The 21750-nt window shown below is 35.1% G+C and overlaps 1 protein-coding gene across 1 annotated transcript in view; it reads left to right on the top strand.

Annotated features, from left to right (window-relative positions):
- unc5db (unc-5 netrin receptor Db) overlaps positions 1 to 21750 on the top strand; it is a 261505-nt gene that overhangs the window by 161511 nt on the left and 78244 nt on the right. The window contains exons 3-4 of the mRNA XM_056457840.1: positions 140 to 283; positions 3581 to 3684. Of these exons, the coding sequence (XP_056313815.1) occupies positions 140 to 283; positions 3581 to 3684 (248 nt within the window). The remainder of the gene's footprint in view (positions 1 to 139; positions 284 to 3580; positions 3685 to 21750) is intronic.

Genomic DNA, 21750 nt, shown 5'->3' on the forward strand with positions numbered 1-21750 from the left:
CCAGCGTATATTCTTACAGTCAATCGCCATTAAGAACCCAGTCTGAAGTGACCAAACACTGAAAATCAATACTTAATGGGCTTTGAGCCGAAGTGAATTTAGATGAACATGTCCATGCTTTCTGTTTCTCGTTATACAGGGGTAAAAATCTGCGAAGTGACGATCAATGTTACCAGGCAGCAGGTGGAGGATTTTCATGGACCGGAAGACTACTGGTGCCTGTGTGTGGCCTGGAGTCATCTAGGAACATCCAAGAGCCGCAGAGCCACCGTGAGGATAGCCTGTGAGTATGCTGAAGCAGCCTCTGCAAGTATATAAAGCACAGTGTGCTAATTTTTTGGCTGAAATAATAACTGGTAGGCAAGTGGGCAATAGATCTTTAGTAATTTTGAAATTTGTTAATAAAACTCAAAAAATGTAATTAGTAGTAGTAGTAGTAACCACAAGATGGCAATCAAAAACTTTTACATACAAAGGTGAAAGACTTCAGAACTGCATGTCTTATTACATTTAATTAAAGTAAGCTATATCTGATTGTGCTTATCTGAGATCAATATGTACATTTTGAAGCTGTTTATTTGACAGTTTAGGCGAAAGGAGAATTGGTCACACACTGATGAGGGAACTAGCATTGCGTGGGAGTTGTGTTGTACATCATGATACTGTTTATGTTACTGCAATTTAATCACACTTTAAAAAGCAATTAGTTACTTTACTTTAAAAATATGTAAACACATTGCTTAATTTTTATAATTATGCACATTGTTTATTTGCTTGGGCTATTATAATAGGCTAATTATAATTATTAGGCTATGGGTTTACATGCTTGTTACGCCTGGCTCAAAGATGTAATATTGAGGGAGACGACATGGCGAAATAAAGACAAAAATAATATTTATTCTAACACAATTGAAAATAAGATAATCAAAACATCAGTATTAGTATGTTCGATCAGTGTAAAAAGCAAGTGAATGGATGCGGTAAGTGTTATCAGCGCTAGTGTATGGATGCAAAACAAAACATAAAGCCCAAATTGGAGTGCAGCTCTGGCCAACTGCTGACGAGCATCAGGTTCACTGAAAGCACGCCCCCACAACCTAGAACTGACAAAAAACATACTAAAACACAAACCAAAACATCGCAGTCCTAACTTGATTTTTAAAGAAAAGTCAGTAAATCGATTTGAAAGCAACAGGTTAACTCACTTTTTTGTTTAAAAGTGAACTAATCACTGTTTACTGTGCAATTCCGAATTGTTAATGGATGTTAGACTGATTTTGTTCTATGGTGAGCTTGATTACCTGTGATTAGGTTGTTCTCATGGGACACTAAAAATAGAGCTGAAATACAGAACTGTCCTGGTAATTATGAGACATCTGGTCATCAATTTGGGGGCTAAACTTTTTTTTTTTTTCTAACTGGACTACAACCACCTTAGCGTATCAGTGTTAGTGCTTAAGACACAGTTACTGTGTGCGTTTGTGCTATTTTAATCAGTGAATTCAAAACCACAAATAATACCTCCTTCAACAACAGCAACTATTTAAATAGTTAACCTTTCTAACACATCAAATATTAACATTTCTAACACAAAATTTAATAGATGCTTTTTTAGGCATTATTATAAAACAATTGTGTATATACTGTAGTAGTAATCTGAGGAGTGCAAATGTTAGTCAATTGCACTGCTTGATTCATGAAAATCTCTACTGTCATAAAATTAGAGTCTGGCCAGGAAACTGCTACAAAAGTATATTCAATAAGATCAGGTGCAAAACTAGCTGTGTCCACACATTTTCAGCACTAATTCTTCCTTGCATGTTTAGTTAATACTGACAATACTGTTTTGACTCCGAAACACAGTTTGGACTGGCACAAGCTGTTAGTAAATCCTTCCCTAAACACTTTAAATCTGAAGGCATATTGAAAAGACTGGACTTTTAAAAAAAAAAAATTTTGACATGCTAAATCTTAAATGCATTTAATATCACCTACAATGGGGTATATATATATGGACATTTATTTTCAGTCAGCCAGCCCCAGGGCTTCCTGTTAATTGCAATCCCCATACAAAATCACTGCGTTTAAAATCTAATTTCATTAAAAAACAGCAATCTTCACGTCCTGACTGAGATGAGGTTATAAAGTGGGTGTCAGACCAAACAAGAAGCACTGCATTAAAATTTTTTTTTCCACATCATGTCTTTAAAATATGGAAATTGATTTTACCTCAGTATTTTTAATGGAGTTTTTGTGCTAGCCTGCTGCTACTGATGGTTCCTGTATGTAAACGGTCTTTCCTCTTTCTTTTTTTTCACTTTAACAACCAAATGAATGCTTAAGTCTATTTAACTGATTATATTTGAATTACATTACAACATCGGAACCTTATGAAATTGAAAATAGTCACATTAAGCTTTGACCGGAAGTTCATTATTGGCTGAAAAGTACTAGCTGTGCATAGAGCCCATTGAAACAATATAAATAACAAAGTGCAAGTTACTTTTTTCTTAAACAACGCATCAAATGCTTTAAATCTGAATGCATATAATTTTAATTCATCATAATTATTTATTAAATTAATTAACTATCATAAATATTCTTATATTTGATCATTATCATTAGTTTAAAATTAGTTTTTATATTACATATAAACACATAAAATCTGCCTTATGGGTTACCTTTTTTCTTTAATCAATTTATTAAATGCCTTAAGTAAATCTAAATAAATCATAATAAATTAATTATTAAAATAACTAATCATAATTATTTAACATTCTTATTTAATTTTTATCATTACTTTTAAAATCTGCAGCTTTGTTCCATTTTAATAGATTATGCGCATTTTGGATTTGTGCATAAAAAAACTGGTTGGTAAACATTTTTATCAATATGAAAAGATGCGCATAAACTACAATGGAAACACACAGAACAAATTCCAGTATGCACAAACACCACCACACGTTCACTGCGTCTCAGGATTGCCTTTTGAGGCGCAAGTCATTTATTAAATGAAGAAAAGATTTACGCAGCTTCTCCAAACGCAGTAAATTCATTTTTACTGTTGATATTTGCCGCCAGTTAATCAGGAAGTGACGATTTTGTTCGCTTTGACTCGTTGGATGGAAACGCTGCTTTTTTTGCACATCTTTTATTCGATATTCCAGTTTTGCAGATAAAGTTAGTTTGCATTTTTTGATGGAACCATAGCTATTGTGTTTATCCTACCTGAAGCCGGACCATTTTAGTCTGATTTTCTTATATTTTCATTCTGTAGATTCAAAGTAAATATACAGAAGTAAAAAAATCCATTTCTGTAGAAGCACAGCAGGGGTGAAGCAGAACTGCCCAACTGAACTGCAGCAAAGACACCTGCAACTCCAGCAGATGGTCAGAGCACCGTTGAGAATGCCTGCTCTCTTTCGCTCTTTTGCCCTGCCTTTTCAAGGTCGCCAGAAAGAAGGGCAGGGGGGCACAGAGAGAGCAGGATGTCGAGCGGTAAAAGCGATTGGCACAGATAGGCCAAATATCGGCTTGGACTCTGCCCGCTGTGACAGCTGCCTCTTATCTTTTCTAACAGACCTCCGCAAGAACTTCGAGCAGGATCCTCAAGGGAAGGAAGTGCCAATCAAGGGCATGATTGTGCTACATTGCCGTCCCCCAGAGGGAGTGCCCATGGCAAAGGTAAGACCCGTCCTCTCAGCCTCCAACACCATTTCCACAAGGAAGCTTTCTAGGAAGGGCAGTGCATGCTCTCTGCCGACAGGAAAAGACCATCAGTGTTGGTTTAAACACAAGTGACTCTGGTTTCTTTGCTTAAAGGAATAGTTCACCCAAAAAAAAGACAATTCTGACATTATTATTGGCCTTTCACTTATTCCAAACCTTTGAGTTTCTTTCTTCTTTTGAACACAAAGTAAGCCTCTACCTATTAGAACTGCTTCCTCGCTGTCTGATTTTAAGGCAAGGCAAGTTTGTTTATATAGAACATTTCATACACAATGGCAATTAAAAGTTTTTTACATAAACAAAAAAAAAAGAAACAAGAAAATAAAAACAACAAAGAATAAAATTGATTAAAAACCTGTCGGACGTAGCACAGTGCTCATTCAGTAAAGGCACAGCTAAACCGATGTGTTTTAAGACTTATATGACTTTATGTGTTTAAGAGCACATCTGATCATTTCTGAAAGCTGATTCCAGCAGTGGGGGTGTAGAAGCTGAAGGCAGAATCACCCTGCTTTGACTGAACTCTTGGAATTTCTAATTTACTTGATCATAAAGATCTGAGTGACCTGTTAGGTTTGTATTCAGTCAGCATGTCTGTAATGTATTAAAGTCCTAGGCCACTTAGTGATTATAGACAAGTAGTAATACTTTAAAACCTATTCTGAATGTAACCGGGAGCCAGTGTAAAAGCCTGAAGACAGGTGTGATGTGCTCAGATTTTCTGGTTCTGGTCAGAATCCTGGCAGCAGCGTTCTGGATGAGCTGCAACTGTCTGACTGTGTTTTTGGGAAGGCCATTGAGGAGGCCGTTACAGTAATCCACCCTCCTGCTGATAAAAGCATGAACAAGTTTCTCCAAATTCTCACTGAAAACAAAGCATCTAATTCTTGCAATGATTTTGAGATTATAATATGCTGATTTAGTTTCTGCTTTGACGTGACTAGTATGACACGTTAAAAGTTAAAATTGCTTTTTTTTGCAAATAATGTGTGAGGATTTTAGTTTTTATTTATCATTATGCCTTTTTCCTTCTTTCCCAATCTTTTCTCTATTTTTACATTTGTGCAGCACTTTGGCCAGCAGAAGTTTAACAAAGTTATTTTAAAGAATGTTGGAAATTGATATTTTTTGTATCTTATTTCTGTGAATATCATTTGCTTAATTATTCTTTAAAATATATTTTATCTTCAACAGAAAAAAGGAACTTTAGATCCACTTGAAAGTGAGTTAATGTTAATTTCTGGAAGAAAATGTTAGTCAGTTGTTCTGCCCCATGTCTGACTTTTCAATTTTAAAGGTGCAGAATTCACACTTTAAATTATCTAAATTAGGCGACACAGTGGCTCAGTGGTTAGCATGATCGCCTCACAGCAAAAAGGTCGCTGCTTTGAGCCCCAACTGGATCAGTTGGCATCTCTGTGTGGAGTTTGCATGTTCTCCCCGTGTTCATATGGGTTTCCTCTGGGTGCTCCGGTTTTCCCCACAATCCAAAGACATGCGCGCTATAGATGAATTAGGTAAACTTAATTATCCATAGTGTACGTATGTGAATGAGAGTGTATGGATGTTCCCCAGTACTGGGTTGCAGCTGGAAGGGCATCTGCTGTGTAAAACATATTCTGGATAAGTTGGCGGTTCATTCCGCTGTGGTGACCCCTTATGAATAAAGGAATTAAGCCGAAAAGAAAATGAAAGAATAAATGAATGAATGAATATTAATGTTAATCCATCCTATGAATAATTTTTTGTCATTATTGTAAGCCTATAATAATGGTGTTTGTACTGGGACTGTTTTAGATCTATTTAAGAGATAAGAGATAGAACTAGCTTCAGGCATACAAAACATCAAAAGTACAAATCATATAATGAGCACAGTAGCTGTTAGTAATAATAAATCACCACACCACATCTCCAATTATAGAAGAAAAAATACTGTATTTACAATACCAACAAAAAGCCTTTAAAAAGAAACTAAATTCAAATAATATTTTTGTAGCTCACAGTGTACAAAGAATCAGCATGTGAGTACTAAATTAAAGAGTTTTTAAATTAAACGAATTAATATTGGTAGAATCATTAAATTGATAAGGCTTAAAAAACATAAAAATTACAAACTCTAATGAGGACGTTGCAGCAACAAATATGTCATGGCAGATTTCATTTTTGTGTGAACTATTCCTTTAAACCGAACTGTAACTGACTGTGTGACAGATGTCGTCAAATTTGATAGATTGATTTCAGTTTAATATGCATTCGTGTGCATTCAAGGGTCAAGTAAGGGACAAAAATGACAGCTCCACAAATCTAGGATTATGAGCAGGCAATATATTCGTGTACATGCGTGAGTGTGTGTGTGTGTGATTGTAACAGGTTTGGTTCTTGGCAGCCCCAAATGCTTTATGAATGATTCAGTGATGAAATGAAAGAGCTCTGTCAGCATCTGTCTTATCTACAGCGCGGTGGGCAGAAACCAGTGGAAATCTGGCAAGTTCTGGAAGACAAGAAGCTCCCTTCAAGTACTTTGTCAACATAAATGAAGTCGGCTATAAGAGAGGCTAGTGAATAATGTAAAGAGAACACCAGCGATCGGTGATCAGGTCCATTGCAGCACACCTCCGCCATGAAAAATTTAAATCCCCACTGTGAGGGCGAGAGTGCAGAGATTTATATGGCATCATTTTACCAGTCTCTCTCTCTCTCTCTCTCTCTCTCTCTCTCTCTCTCTCTCTCTCTCTCTCTCTCTCTCTCTCTCTCTCTCTCTCTCTCTCTCTCTCTCTCTCTCTCTCTCTCTCTCCTCTCTCTCTCTCTCTCTCTCTCTCTCTCTCTCTCTCTCTCTCTCGTTTTTTTCGCTCACTCCGTCTCGCTGTCCTCATGGAATGTGTTTGTGGTTTTAAACTGTCATAAACACCCCCTCTGAGAAATGCTCTGCTGGATTTCTGTGGCCACAAAGCTAATGAGAGTCGCATCTTTCGGCGTAAAGTCTGTTTGTCATCACTGTTGGCTCTTAGGATAATTAACCAGCCTGATCTCTGTTTTAATAAGCAACCAAAAAAACATCTTGTTTCAGAGTAAATGGTGTTGTTGGTCACTGCATTCTTATTAGGCAGAGTTTTTATCCTGTACAACAAATGCATTTGGTGGTTTATAGAGCTCAGCTTCAAAAAAGCATGGTAACACTGATTAGGGTGACTTGTGTATTATATTTAAGTGTTCTGCACTGTATTCTAGCTATTTGAAAGCTTTGTGTGAGGCACAGACTGAAATTCAAGCCCTTGCTTAATGATCTTCCTTAGATCAAAAGTAATATTTAGAAATGCTACAGCACACGTGGGTCATTTAAAATGCATGATATAAATAAATGTATACTACATTACTGTCTGGTTCTCAAATCTGATTGGCTGACAGGCGAGTAAGATTCTGCACTATCAGAACTCGTACCACCTCTTCACTCTTGTGTATTACTCCGCACGCATAGAGTGACAGCAAATCAATATACTCACAACAGTTTGACAAATATTGCTGCTGTTAGACAACATAATGTACTTTTGAGGCTTTTTAATCCAGAATGTAGTTGTTTAGATTGCATCTATGCAGTTTATGGATAGTGCCCTATTTTAAATATTTATAATTTCAGACAGCGTGTTGACATCCATCAGCCTGTTATTGAGCAGTGCAAAGACGGTTGATGTTGTTCATTCAGAAAATGGTGACAGAGACCTCATAATAAGCCCTTAGAGGTAAAAAAAAACTCATAATTTCTAACTAAAGTTGATCAAATCATTATTAAACTGGTAAGTGACTTTCTTAGTCGATCTCTCTCTTTTTATGTTGTAGTGTTGTATTTATATTAATAAATTGAAATTTAGGGGAATACATATTAATTTACATTACGATCCTTATGTACAATGCAGAAAAAAGTAATTAGACTGATAGAAAATGTGGGGTATTTGAAGCATACGAATCCTTTATTTTTTAAATTGACGAAACTTAAGTTCAATGATTTGGTTAAATTTAAAACAGCACAATTTATTTTTAAAGCTGGGAATAAAATACTTCCGAAATGCATACAAAAGTTTTTTGAAGAAAGACAAGGCGGATGAACTAAATTTCATGAGGTTAAAAACAAGGACAACTTTAAAAAGTGCGTGTATGTCTGGATGTGGTGTGAAATTCTGAAACAGTCTGGAACAGATTCTCAAACAATGTCAGGATATTAATCAATTAAAAAAGTTGTGTACATATATAGTACATATATATTATTAACGAAATATAATGATGAAGGTGATTGAAAAAGGATAAAATGAATTAATGGCTATTTGCAGTACTATGTAATTTTTGGGTCTATGTTATAAAATGTAAATGTACAAATGGAATCAAACATATAATATGTCAAAGATGCCAAAAGGATAGAATATGTGCCATGTAAAAAGAAGAGATAAGTAAAAGAAGAAATAAGTTTAAGTAATAGACGAATGATGTATGTGGTAATGGGGTGGGAAAATATTAAGCTTGTGCTTCATCCCGCTCCATTTTCGACCATGTTGAAATGTATTTTTTGTTAAAAATATTTTATATTTCTGTTTGAAAATAAATTAATCAAATCAAAATATCATGGTAATTCTAGTGTATTGAGTGTGAAATAGGACTCGCATATCAGGAATGTATGTAATTAGTGTTGTCCACTCTTTGTATAACCCTCAGCTACTTTTTGGTTGTGTTTAGAGTTTTTCCTTATCGCACACACAACAGTAATCTGGTAGTGTTTGTGCTGCTTTGGCTTTTTCTGGGTTAATTATTGTGATATTGCAACAGAGAAATACTGGCAAATCTCTGTAGACTGATGGCATTTTAGGCCGTTCAACCTCATAATTTTAAAATGTCAGCAAAATCACTTGTTTTGTCATCACTTTAGACATTACACTAGAGAATCATTCAAATACTAGCTCTAAAGTGACGTTTGTGAATTAGTAAAAGCTTGTGCTGTTCTGACGTCAGCTGCAGCTGTGAAGGAATGGTGGAAGAAAGTACTTCCTCATACAAAAGGATTTTTAGACTCTCCGTGTTTGATTTTCTTTTATATATACGATTATGCCATCAAACTGTTGTATAAACGCAATATCACACGAGTAGCAGTGCGATATGGCTGTATATTGTCACTGGTGGGACACTAATGGCATTCGGTCTGCGGCCTCGTGACAATGCATGCCTCCCGCCAGTGCCGATATACAGCCATACAGTATCAAACTGCTACTCGTGTGATATTGCTCATATATTAAACAAACGTATATATGCAAATAATAAATGAGAAAAATAACATTTTTAAAAAATGAAACCATTTAATACTGTTTCTGTTGAATGTCATACTGGAGATGACATTGCTGTAGTATGACATTGAAAGCGTTCATGGCTTCACAAAAATAAAAACCTTTCAGGCAATGACTATGATTTTGAGATCCATTTTTTTTTTCGCTGACGACAAATGAGACACTTGGACAGCACACACACCTACACTGTAAAAAATGCTGGGTTCCACACAATTCTTTCATGTTGTCCCAAAATAACATAATAATTAACATAATCATTTTACAAATTTAAGTGGGTTGAACATAAAACAATTAAGTTGTCCCCAAAAAATGTAAGATTTGTGATTTCAGCTCATTTAAAGCAGGTAGTTGGAACTAGCTAAAACCATTTTTTTAAAAGGTGAAAACACTTATGTTTGAAAAGGCTACTGATTACATAAATTGTATATTTTTTTTCTTCTGAAAAACACGTACATGTATGTGTTTTTATGTGGCCTCTAAAGATTTGAGCTAAATAATAATATTACTATCATTATTATTATTATGGGTTGACGCAGTTGCGCAGTAGGTAGTGCTGTTGCCTCACAGCAAGAAGGTCGCTGGTTCGAGCCTCGGTCAGTTGGTGTTTCTGTGTGGAGTTTGCATGTTCGCCCTGCATTTGTGTGGGTTTCCTCCGGGTGCTCAAGCTTCCTCCACAGTCCAAACACATGCGGTACAGGTGAATTAGGTAGGCTAAATTGTCTGTAGTGTATGAGTGTGAATGACTGTGTATGTATGTTTCCCAGAGATGGGTTGTGGCTAGAAGGGCATCCGCTGCGTAAAACATATGCTGGATAAATTGGCGGTTCATTCTGCTGTGGCGACCCCAGATTATTAAAGAGACTAAGCTGAAAAAAAATGAATGAATGAGTTATTATTATTATTATTATTATTATTATTATTATTATTATTATTATTATTATTATTATTATTATTATTATTATTATTAAACAAATTACAAAATAAACATTTACACAACATTATTTTGGTCAAAGTTTACACCCTCCCGGTTTCCAATGCATCATGTCATCGTCTGGATCATCAGTGAATGTTTTCAGCTTTTGTAATAGTGTAAGAGTCCCTCAGCTGTCCTTGGTGTGGAAAGATGGATCACTGTATCACACAGTCACTGCAGAAGCTGCTGGAAAACCAAAGAATTTGAGGATGAGGAAAACCAAAGAGCTGGAGGATTTTTCAGAGGAACAGTTTAACTGCTCAGGACAAACAAGGGACTATCAATCACAAACAACTATGACAAAAATAAAACAGTTGTGGATATTTAAACCTTTGAATCAGGTCATTACTTAAAATACTGTTATTCACTGAAAAAATGCTGGGTTCCACATAATTTATTCATGTTGTCCCAACAAAAATCGATTAATTTAACTTAATTGTTGTGAGAAAGTGGACCTCAAGAATTGAGTCTATTCAGCTCATTTTAATAAGTAATTTGAGCAAGCAGCAAAAATAATTTTTGAGTGTTGTTTTTGTAATGGAGTATTTAAATTTATCCTGTCTATCTGTTTGCAAAATTATTAAAGATAGCAAAATAGACATGTACTTTTATGATGCCTGTTATTTTGTTAAACACCTGCAAGGTTTCTGTAAACGTATGGCCATGAATGTAAATGCTTAGTTTCAGGGTCAAGCAGGTGGCTTCATTGTAGTGGGTGGAAAATGCAAATCAATGATGATTGTGAGATGTACAAAAAAAACTTGCATGAATAATCAAGTGAAGTATAGAGAGTAGAGGTTTCTTCAGAACAAAAAGTGCTCATCTTGAAAAGTTCTAATCTAAGAGCTGTTCTAAAATCTGTTGTATAAGGATTAGGGAAGATTTTACACCAAAGAGAAAAATACACTATAAAAAATGTAATTACAAAAAGTCAAGACAACAAATATGTTTATTTTGCTTTAACTTGTTTTAATATGTAAATCAGGTTTCAATCATTTTTTTAAGTTCTAAAAAGTTTAACTTAATATTTTTATCAGTTTGATTAAGGTAGGTTAAGATCACTAGAAACATTACTTCAGTTCAACTAAGCAATTTAAGCTACCAAGAATTATTTTACAGTTAAGGATAAGATATCAATCAGAGAGCATAAGGCTTGCAAAAGATTCTGTATAAAATTAAGCTGCGATTGCATTTTCTGAATTTTCATGCATTAGAGGCCTTGGAAAATTACTTAATAGCTTTAAAAGGAAAATATGCTTCATGTCATTTTTAAGGATACACCGAAATAAAAATTCAAGGCTGAAATTGAAAATTCTGGATGCACTTGGCAAAACCAAAACAAAAACTTGCATGTTCTACGCAGCAGTTTTTATTCCATAGTGTTGGAATGATGTGGAATTAAATAACAACGTCTTTAATCTAATCCTGTGGAGTTGCAGAGTAATCTATTCCAATCAGTGCATCAGGGGTCTCAAACTGCCTGCTCGTAACTGACATCAAAAATATAATGAGACTCGGCCCAACAGAACATATTTTTTGAATCACTATCATTGTTGCGCAGTCGCATGTAGCCACTTGTGGTTTTGACCCTCCACTTACTGAACATTTAAAATACTGTATTAATTATTCGGGTTACTTTCAGTTTCTCTCAGTGTGTGGTCGAGAGTAACGCACATGCAGATTATTTCTGGGGCTGATTTAAACGTTGAAATAAATGTCCGTAATGGTACTATTTTTGCTATTTTGATTATAATTAGTGTTATACCACCTGTATTTTGTTGTACAAACACATCTCTATGGCTAACATGTTACGCTGGTGGTGTACATATGATAATTTTGCTAATATTTTATTCAAATGGTCTCATTAATGGATTTTCCTAATATGCTTATTAAGATTTGTATAGAAAATGTGCATTAGTAAAATTGTACCGCTGGCTTAATTGAACTTGTTAAAGTAAGTGTGTATATACGTATACATACTTTTGACCTCTTTGTTGTAGTTTCACATAAAGAAAGATACAATTGAGAAGAACAATTGCCAGTAAAGTCAATATAGTTACCCAAACTGTATTCTGCCGTCTTACGCTATCTATTTAACTTTTGGTTAAGCTACAATTGATTGGGACGTAATAATAATTATTATTATGCCTAATATTAAATTGTAGTATTTTCATAGTAATTTAAACTACCCCTTCAATATGTACAACAAAAAGAAGGAGCTTTGATACTCTGCGGAAGAATATCTGAGTGCATCAAGTACATCAGATTTTCACTTTTTTCTTGTGCTTGAACGTTAAAACAGCCCTTCTATGAATTGTCAGTCACTGATATGGCCCCCCGCCATTTTAAGTTTAAAACCCCTGTTTTAAATAGTATAAGTATAAATATGTTGAATCTGAGTGGCGAGTAAAACATTTAAATGATTTTGAGTCGACACAGGGGGGCTTCTCAGTGCTTCAGTAATTACAACTCAAACACACACAAAAAATGAAATGACCTTTTAGAAAGAAAACAAGTTTCCTGTTTTAGAGCTAAACTGTAACAGTAAACGAGTTTCCCCAGAGAGCTGCTTAAACCTTTCTGCATAGTTGGTCTAGACTGTGTTATCATAAAATCTTTTTAATGAGAATATGCAGTCTGAGTTATACTTCTGAAGTCTAGGGTTTTTTGTTCCTAAAACTTTTAAGTTGGACTAGAAAATTGCTATCACCTTCCCTTTTAATGTAGTCTCCTTTGATTGGCTTGGAAAGCTTAAAGATGAGCCTGCAGGAAAGAGAAAAATAAAAACAAATTAGATCCCTTAAGTATTTCATTTGTATAAATGCTTTTAAAAAATATATTCTGCTACATTTGAATGTATTCAGACTTGTCAAAATAACAGTGCTTGCAATTGTAAATCAGTTATTTTGACTTGAATTCATCAGATTCATCCACATTATCTAATTCATGCAATCAGCATTTATATCTTTATACCTTTACTGCATGCCAATCATTGCCCCATTTGTCTGTATATTTCTCCTTAAATCTTTTAGAAGAAATAAAAATAAAGTTGATTCTTAAATTAACCATACCCAGTAGTAGGAAAAGTCATTTTCATAGATCATACTCAAGTTAATGAAGCATTACTTGCCAAAAATGTAGTGCAAGTAGAGTAGTAAATAGCATTATTCCACCTAGCCTGCTTTACTGAGGTATCTGTTATAAATACTACTCAATGTATGAGGAAAAATAGCCCTAAAAATACTCAAGAGTTGTCAGTATTACGCTGTGGAAATGATTCCACCTTATGTTAATTTAGTGTAAGTTAAGTTATTTGCCTTCCATTAACTGTAAATTTAAAATGTGAGAATTTAATGTGAGAACACAGCACATTAATGGATGCACCTATAATAGGCAGACAGAAAGCAGGTTCATGCATTTAAATGCAGAGCAAAATCTGTGTAACCTAAAATTCGAAACAGGAGGGAAAAGTCTAGCTTTAATGATATGTTAACGCTGAGGTTATGCACTTTGAACCTTGACTAATAAGCTAGGAATGTCCAGCAACTGGTGCCGCAAACCAAGCTTGTGCTTAAAGAATACATGTGGTTTATACATGTACTTAAAATGAAAAATTCTGTAGTGTCTGTAGTGTTCAGTTCAAGTCTGCCTCATAATTAAAAAAATAAAAAAAATGCTTCATGATGCACGTGGAGTGCTAAGAGAAGAGGGGTGTGGGTGTGGGTGTGGCCAGCAGAGCAGAGGAAAAGTAGGGGAGCAAACAACTGTCAGTGGGCTCACAAAATGAGACCCAAACCGTGAGGAGACTCATGATTTTATAGTTTACAAAGTTAAAATGCAAAGAAATGCTACATATGTTACATGTTATTTCATATACCAAACCCACAATTTGTTCTGTCATTATTAAGATAATCATGTTTATATAAACACTATAAATGAGGAGGACGTCTCTCCTCCTGAATCCCCGTGTCTGAATGCAGACACAGTGGATAGCAGTGCAGCAGGTCTCTTTCCCTATCTACTCCAACCATAAACCCTGCCGGTAAACTGGAGGATTTTAAAGATATAGATATAAGCGATGTGTCTGAATGGTAACAAACTCAACTGATAAAAGACAAAGTCTGCGATTCTCCAATTCTTGTACAGCTCTCCCGACAAAACATACTTGCAACAAACCCTGTGGATCATGGAAACAAACATATATGACCCTTCATGAACAGCTAAATTCTGCGTGCTATGAGCGGACACGGTCGCACAGTTTGGTCAGCCTTAATTGCCTTTGGAAAGCATGTGCAGTCATGAATAATTAAGAAGCAGGGTCTTCTCATAGAATGAGAAAATTCAGCTATAAATAATAATGAAAAACCGACACGTCATCACTGGACAGGCAGATCGGTGCTACATCACCGATTTTGATCCTGCCCCAAAAATGATTTTAAACCTGGAAGATGAAATCAGATGACAAAAGCTCAAAATTATAGTTTTCCCTACAATTACAACTGACAGGTGCTAACGTTGGCTTAATTGATGCTCAAAACACACAAATCTGTTAAAATCTCAAAAAAGTATTAAAGGGTTTAGGGTTTAAAGGGTCTAACCTTTAAAAGTAAAAAAAAAATAAATAAATAAAAATATATATATAATTTTTTGTTTTTGTTTATTGGTTTTAATGAACATACAAACATAAATAAAAAAGGACAAAGGCAAGGCTATCAGTACACAAGTATAGCAACAAAAGTCAGAAAAAAAATCTATAATTAAATAAATCTAATAAAAAAATCTAATAAAAAAAAAAATAAATAATAAATAGATGAACATACAAACAGAATGCAAAAATCGTAATACACAAATAAAGTTATGTTGTGATTGAGTAAGGTCACACATATTATGAAAACACATCAGAATTGTTCAGAGAGTCAGAGGTTCATTAGAGGCATCCATATTTTTTGAAAGGCATCCCCTTTGTTTCTTAAGTGGTATGTATATTGTTCCAAGAGCATTGTTTCATTCAATAGTTGTGTGAACAGTTCAAATGTTCCAGGTCTTTGTTGGTTCCAGTTGAGCAAAATGCATTTTTTTGCTAAATAGGAGATGATGCCGAGTCTCTTTATAGAAATAGGATCAAGTGTCTTGTTCGGTTCTGTACCAAAGAGGTATAGTGTTGGTGTGTTGTTTAATGGAATTTGCAAAGCTTTGGCTGTAAAGTCCTGTACTGCTTTCCAGAAGAATTTTAGAATTTGGAATTCCCAAAAAAACATGCATGATTGATCCTGAATAAGTTTTACATCTATGACACCTGGATATGCATTAGGGTACGTTTTGCCCAAACAAAGTGGGGTCAGATACATCCTACTGTATGCATAAATTTATAATTTTGTTCTATTATTCTGTTATTGAAAAGGGGAATGAGATCACTGATCATCATTAAAATTAGATTCCAAATCTCTTTGCCACTGGTTTTTAAGTGATCCCAGTGAAGAGTTGTAATATTCTAATAGTACAGAATATATCTCAGAGATCTTTCCTTTTAAAGATTCACAATTCACCAAAATCTCCTCTATATTGGAGACCTTTAGGGATAGTTAACCTCTCTCAAGTATATATTTTTAAAAGTCTTAGTAAAGTACAATTTGTGAGAACAACTACTCAATTACAGTCATTTGAGTATTTGTAATTGTTTATTTTACAGCACTGACCATAACTGATAACAGTTCCCTTAGCCTTCTTTTGACTTTTAGTATACATCAAGAGCTTGCCAAGAGCTCAGTGTTCAGTTTACCTGTTTCTCTTTCCCTCCGCTCTTTCCTGTCCTCTTCCAGACACCATGAAAGTGAGTGATGATCCTCATGATCTAACAAGCCAATTACAGGCCCGATGGAGCCGGGTGGTGTCCTGTCTCTATGTGTTTAGCTGTGATAAGGCTGATCTGGGAAGAATGGTAATGTGGTTGTGTGATCAGGAGAGAAGAGGATGAAAGGCATTGACTCTGTGCTTTGTCCTTAGCTTTAACTCTGTATGATTTGCCAGCAACATAATAGTCACAGAAGTGTTTGCACAATATTTTTTTGCCAAGTTTTAATTAATTGTGATCAATACCAATATATAGACTCACGGCCACTTTATTAGGCACACCTTACTAGTACCTGGTTGGACCCCCCTTTGTCCTTGGGAACTGCCTTAATCCTTCGTGGCATAGATTCAACAAGGTACTGGAAATATTCCTCAGAGATTTTATTTCATATTGATATGATAGCATTACACAGTTGCTGCAGATTTATTGGCTGCACATCATGATGTGAATCTCCAGTTCTACCACATCCCAAATGTGCTCTATTGGATTGAGATCTGGTTATGGTGGAGGCCATTTGAGTACAGTGAACTCATTGTCATGTTCAGTAAACCAGTCAGAGATGATTCACGCTTTATGACATGGCGCATTATCCTGCTGGAAGTAGCCATCAGAAGATGGGTACACTGTGGTCATAAAGGGATGGACATGGTCAGCAACAATACTCAGGTAGGCTATGGCGCTGACACAATGCTCAGTTGGTACTAATGTGCCCAAAGTGTGCCAAACACCACCACCACCAGCCTGAACTGTTGATACAAGGCAGGAGGGATCCATGCTTTCATGTTGTTGACGTCAATATTCTGACCCTATCATTCGAATGTCGCAGCAGAAATCGGCATTAATCAGACCAGGCTACGTTTTTAGGTTTTTGGCACCTAGTGTCGTCTTCTGCTGCTGTAACCCATCCCCGCCTCAAGTTTTGACATTGAAATTCTCTTCTGCATACCTCAGTTGCAACAAGTGGTTATTTGAGTTACTGTTTCCTTTCTATCAGCTCAAACCCTTCTGGACATTCTCCTCTGACCTCTGGCATCAACAAGACATTTGCGCCCACAGAACTGCTGGTCACTGGATATTTTCTCTTTTTCAGACCATTTTCTGTAAACCCTAGAGATGGTTGTGCGTGAAAATCCAAGTAGATCAGCAGTGTCTGAAATACTCTGCTAGCACCAACAACTATGCCACTTTCAAAGTCACTTAAATCACCTTTCTCCCACATTCTGATACTCAATTTGAGCTGAAGCAAATCGTCTTGACCAAGTCTACTAAATGCATTGAGTTGCTGCCGTGTGATTGGCTGATTAGAAATTTGCATGAATGAGCAGTTGGACAGGTGTACCTAATAAAGTGGCCGGTGAGTGTTTATATTGGCTTTGAGGTGCATCAAAGCAAATCTGTGCTCCAGAATTAAGGAAAATTAGAAATTTTGACTTTTGAAAACTAAGTTTGTGCAAATGGAATTAATGTGTGGATTGAGACCGCAAAGATTAAGTTGACCAAGATGAATAGATTAAAGGGATTACGTTAACTATTTAAAACAAGGTTCCAATAGGTAATGGTAGTTAATTTATTTATTAGCATGAACTGTGAATAAACAATACATGTATGTCATTTATTAATCATAGTTTAACATTTACTAATGCATTTTAAACTTGTCATGCTTGTTAATGGTAACAATAGTTAATGCACTGTGAGTTAGTATGGACTAACAATGAATGACTGCATTTTTTCTAAACAATGTTAACAAAGATGAATAAATGCTGAAATAAATGTATTGTTCTCTGTTCATGTTAGCAAATACATTAACATTAATAGAGGGTCGCACGGTGGCTCAGTGGTTAGCACTGTCGCCTCACAGCAAGAAGGTAGCTGATTCGAGTCCTGGCTGGGTCAGTTGGCATTTCTGTGTAGAGGTTGCATGTTCTCCCCATATGCATGTGGGTTTCCTCTGGGTGTTTAGGTTCCATGTGTTCCAGCATGAGCTATAGTTGAATCGGATAAACTAAATTCTTCGTAGTATATGAGTGTGTGTGTGAATGTGAGTGTATAAGTGTTTCCCAATACTGGGTTGTGGTTGTAAGGGCATACGCTGCGTAAAACATATGCTGGAACAATGAACAACAGTAGAACCTTATCGTGAAGTGTTTTTTTTTTCCAAATGTGCAGTTCATAGCTGTTAATGTTTTGATTGACAGTAATATTGTGAAATAAATAAACTGATGTTCACTCTTGAGTTTTGAAACATGTTTTAGATATCAAAATCAAACATGTTCTCAGGGTTCATTTATTATAGAAATGCTATAATTAAATTATTAATCACTCTGCAAAAAATCTAATGAATCTTACATGATGGAAAGCCAAAATATGCTAGTAAATTTTTCATGTTGACGTGCTTGTCAATGGGAATTGAAAAATGTGTTAATTATTTTGCTCAAAACCTATTTTTTCCTATGCTAAAGTCATAAGTAATAGAATGTCCACTTGGTATTGTTTTATTTATTTGACTATTGGGATCTAGGGTGTGGTGCAGTGTTTACCGCTTCAAATACTGAAGGAACATTAACACATGCTGTTTTAAAGTAGTGTTAGCATGTTTTGTTTACCTGTGGTAATGCAACCATGCTCTGGAGCAGCCTTGGCTCTGATTTAGCACTGCTAAAAAGTGCTGCTCCTCTTTTTATGCAAAGTAAACAAATTGCATACTATAGGGCCCCCATCTCTCAAAGATAATTTAATGACAAGGGATCTCATTTATAAATGAGATGTGATGATGAAAAAAGTTATGTACACACAAACTGGAGTGGAACCGTGTAGACACCACTTCCCATGCAAAGGTTATGATCTATAATAAACTAACTCTATTGGAGACTTGATTGGTGCATAAACATATTTAGCTTAAATTTGACTTGATTAACCTACCATAACCATTAATAAATAAATTCTAATTGATTCAGGATGTACATTAGGGCTGGGCAATATGACAAAATCTCATATCACAATACAAGTCATTTCATATGTTGATAACAATATATATCACTATATAGTACCTTTTACGTGAATTCAATTGGTTTATAGTTTATATACACTACCGGTCAAAAGTTTTTTTTTTTAAGAAAATTATTCTGTTCATTTATTAAATGTAAAAAATTTGTCAAATTGTTAAATATTTATTCAAATTTGAAATAACTGCTTTCTTATTGTATGTAGTTTCAAATGAATTTTTACTTCAGTCATTATTGCAGTTATCATTAATACTAATAATCTTAATAATAACAATAATAATTAATATTAGAGTGATTTCTGAAGGATCATGTGACTCTAAAAACTGGAGTACTGAAGCTGAAAAATTATCTTTAAAGTCACTGGAAATCACAATGATAAAATTGAATTAGAATCTAATTTTAAACAGTTATTTTATAGTGCAATAACATTAATAATAACATAAATAAATGCAACCTTGGTGAGCAGGAGAACCTTATTTTAAAACATTTAAAATTCTACTGACCCCAAACTTGATACTGATAGTGTACATTGACCACATGGAATGAACTGTTTTTTAAATTTTTTTATTTTAAGTATATACTTAAATAAATAATTTTACTCATTCATATGCGATCATATTTCTCACTTTATATATAACTGTACACAGGGTAAATGTTTGATTAAGAATGTAGAAATATAAAATAAATATTAATGAAACACAATTATTTTCAAAAACGAACGATTACAGACTCAGCATAAAATGCTAAATAAAATTGCTATATAAAATGCAAAATGGAAACTCAATCATTCATTCATTCATTTTCCTTCGGCTTAGTCCCTTATTTATCAGGTGTCGCCACAGTGGAATCAACCACCAGCTATTCCATGTGACCATAATGAGAAAAAAAATAGAAGATGAATTAACAGTGCTCATTGAATTAATTTAGATCATTCATTCATTTTCCTTCGGCTTAATCCCTTTATTAATAAGGGGTCACCACAGCGGAATGAACCGCCAATTTATCCAGCATAAGTTTTACACAGCGGATGCCCTTCCAGCCGCAACCCATTACTGGGAAACACCCATACACTCTCTCATTCACACACACTCATACACTACAGCCAATTTAGGTTAACCAATTCACCAGCGCATGTCTTTGGACTGTGGGGAAAACCGGAGCACACCAACGCGCACATGTGCAAACTCTATACAGAAATGCCAGCTGGCCCAGCCTGGACTCGAACCAGTAACCTTCTTGCTTTGAGGCGACAGTGCTAACCACTGAGTTACTGTGCCACCCCTAAAATAAAAACATTGTTCTTTTACAATTGCAACTTTATAATGATGCTGTAATTTATGTTTCTATGCAAAGTTTTATAAATGAGACCCCAGGACTGTGCAACTGGTAGAATTTGTGTTTTCATTTTGGCTTACAACGATAACAAAAACAATGCTGTGTGTGTATGTGTGTGTGTGTATGTGTGTTTTTAAATGATGCACTGCTGTTGTCCTTCGTGTGTAACCTTGAAATCAGTGAAATCATGTTGTCTTATGAGAAAGTGTTCCTCGTGTGACTTCTATGCACATGATCCAAGATGGTACAAAGCATGAAGCTTCAGCTGCACTTAAACAAAATCATGTTCGCCTTCACTCAATCTGTCAGTTATGTTTCAAACTCCAAAAGTTAGGAATGTACGTGAAGGATTTGTGCATTTGTATTTGCATTTGACCAAACACACAATGCACAAGTTGAGACAATTTCATTGATTCGTTTATTAATTTAAGTCAATTAATAAACAAGAAAATCAGAGAAACATTCACTGATCTTCACAGAATAATTATAGTAACTTTAATAAAAATCAGGGTGAATTTAATTGATAATGTGAAGACAAGATTTTATTTTTAGTTCTCCAAAGAATAGGCTATTATTAAGGCTTTTTAAAAGTTTTATTTGTCATGTTGGTTGTGATTATCTTTGTGTTTGTGTGTGTGCATGTGTGTTACTGACAATTTCGGCTCACTGTTGTTTGACACTGAAACTGCTCATTAAGGATTTAAGTAGTTGTTTTTTTATGTACCAACAGGACTGATGATGGAAAATGTCCAAATTAGAGTGAACTGTGACACTAACAATGCAGAAATGCAAATAAAGATGATATCTCATGGTTTAAGAATGTGAATCATCGCATATAAATCAATAGGATTAATTGTTAGCCTTTGGTAGATTTGGAGCAGTGTGAAACATAAAGAAAGAACCAAATTCCACTTACCTTAGGTTTAAAATGGCTCAGGGTTAACTATTTCAATTGTGAAAAGCCCTATTGGGTCATATAAGAACAAGACACTCCTATATATAATATAACAAGTAGAATGGAGACTGGCCTGAAGTAAAACAGGGATGATATTAAGTTAATAGGGATTTTTATTGCATATGTTGAAAGATATAAGGGTCAGAATCATGATTCCCCAGGTCTGGGTTTTCTGCTGTCGAGTGCTTGAGCTTAATAGCGCTAGTGTGTGTAGAATCACAACTCACTGTAGCGTTAGAGCAGTTTTCTAACCCTGAAAACTTGGCAGGCCTTGAATTACTTGAACAATTGGATAATTTTCCACAAAAGCAGACACTTTGTGTTGCCCACACTCTCCAGCTGATTGTCTGCTATTCTCAAGACTGGAGTAAGCTCTTACTGCCAAGTTCTTGCTAGGGTCCCCAAGCAAGATTCTGTTGCCATAAATAAACCAGTTTCTCAGTTCATTTTCATCTTAATGTGGATCTCCTATTTCACAAGGGATAATCCAGTTATAGCAGATGGTATTATGTATGGAAGTGTTAATGGTGCAGTATCAGAAACTGATAATTTAATCTAAATGTAATCTAGACTCTATCAAC

Source organism: Danio aesculapii, chromosome 5, assembly GCF_903798145.1.
Source record: "Danio aesculapii chromosome 5, fDanAes4.1, whole genome shotgun sequence".
NCBI lineage: Eukaryota > Metazoa > Chordata > Actinopteri > Cypriniformes > Danionidae > Danio > Danio aesculapii.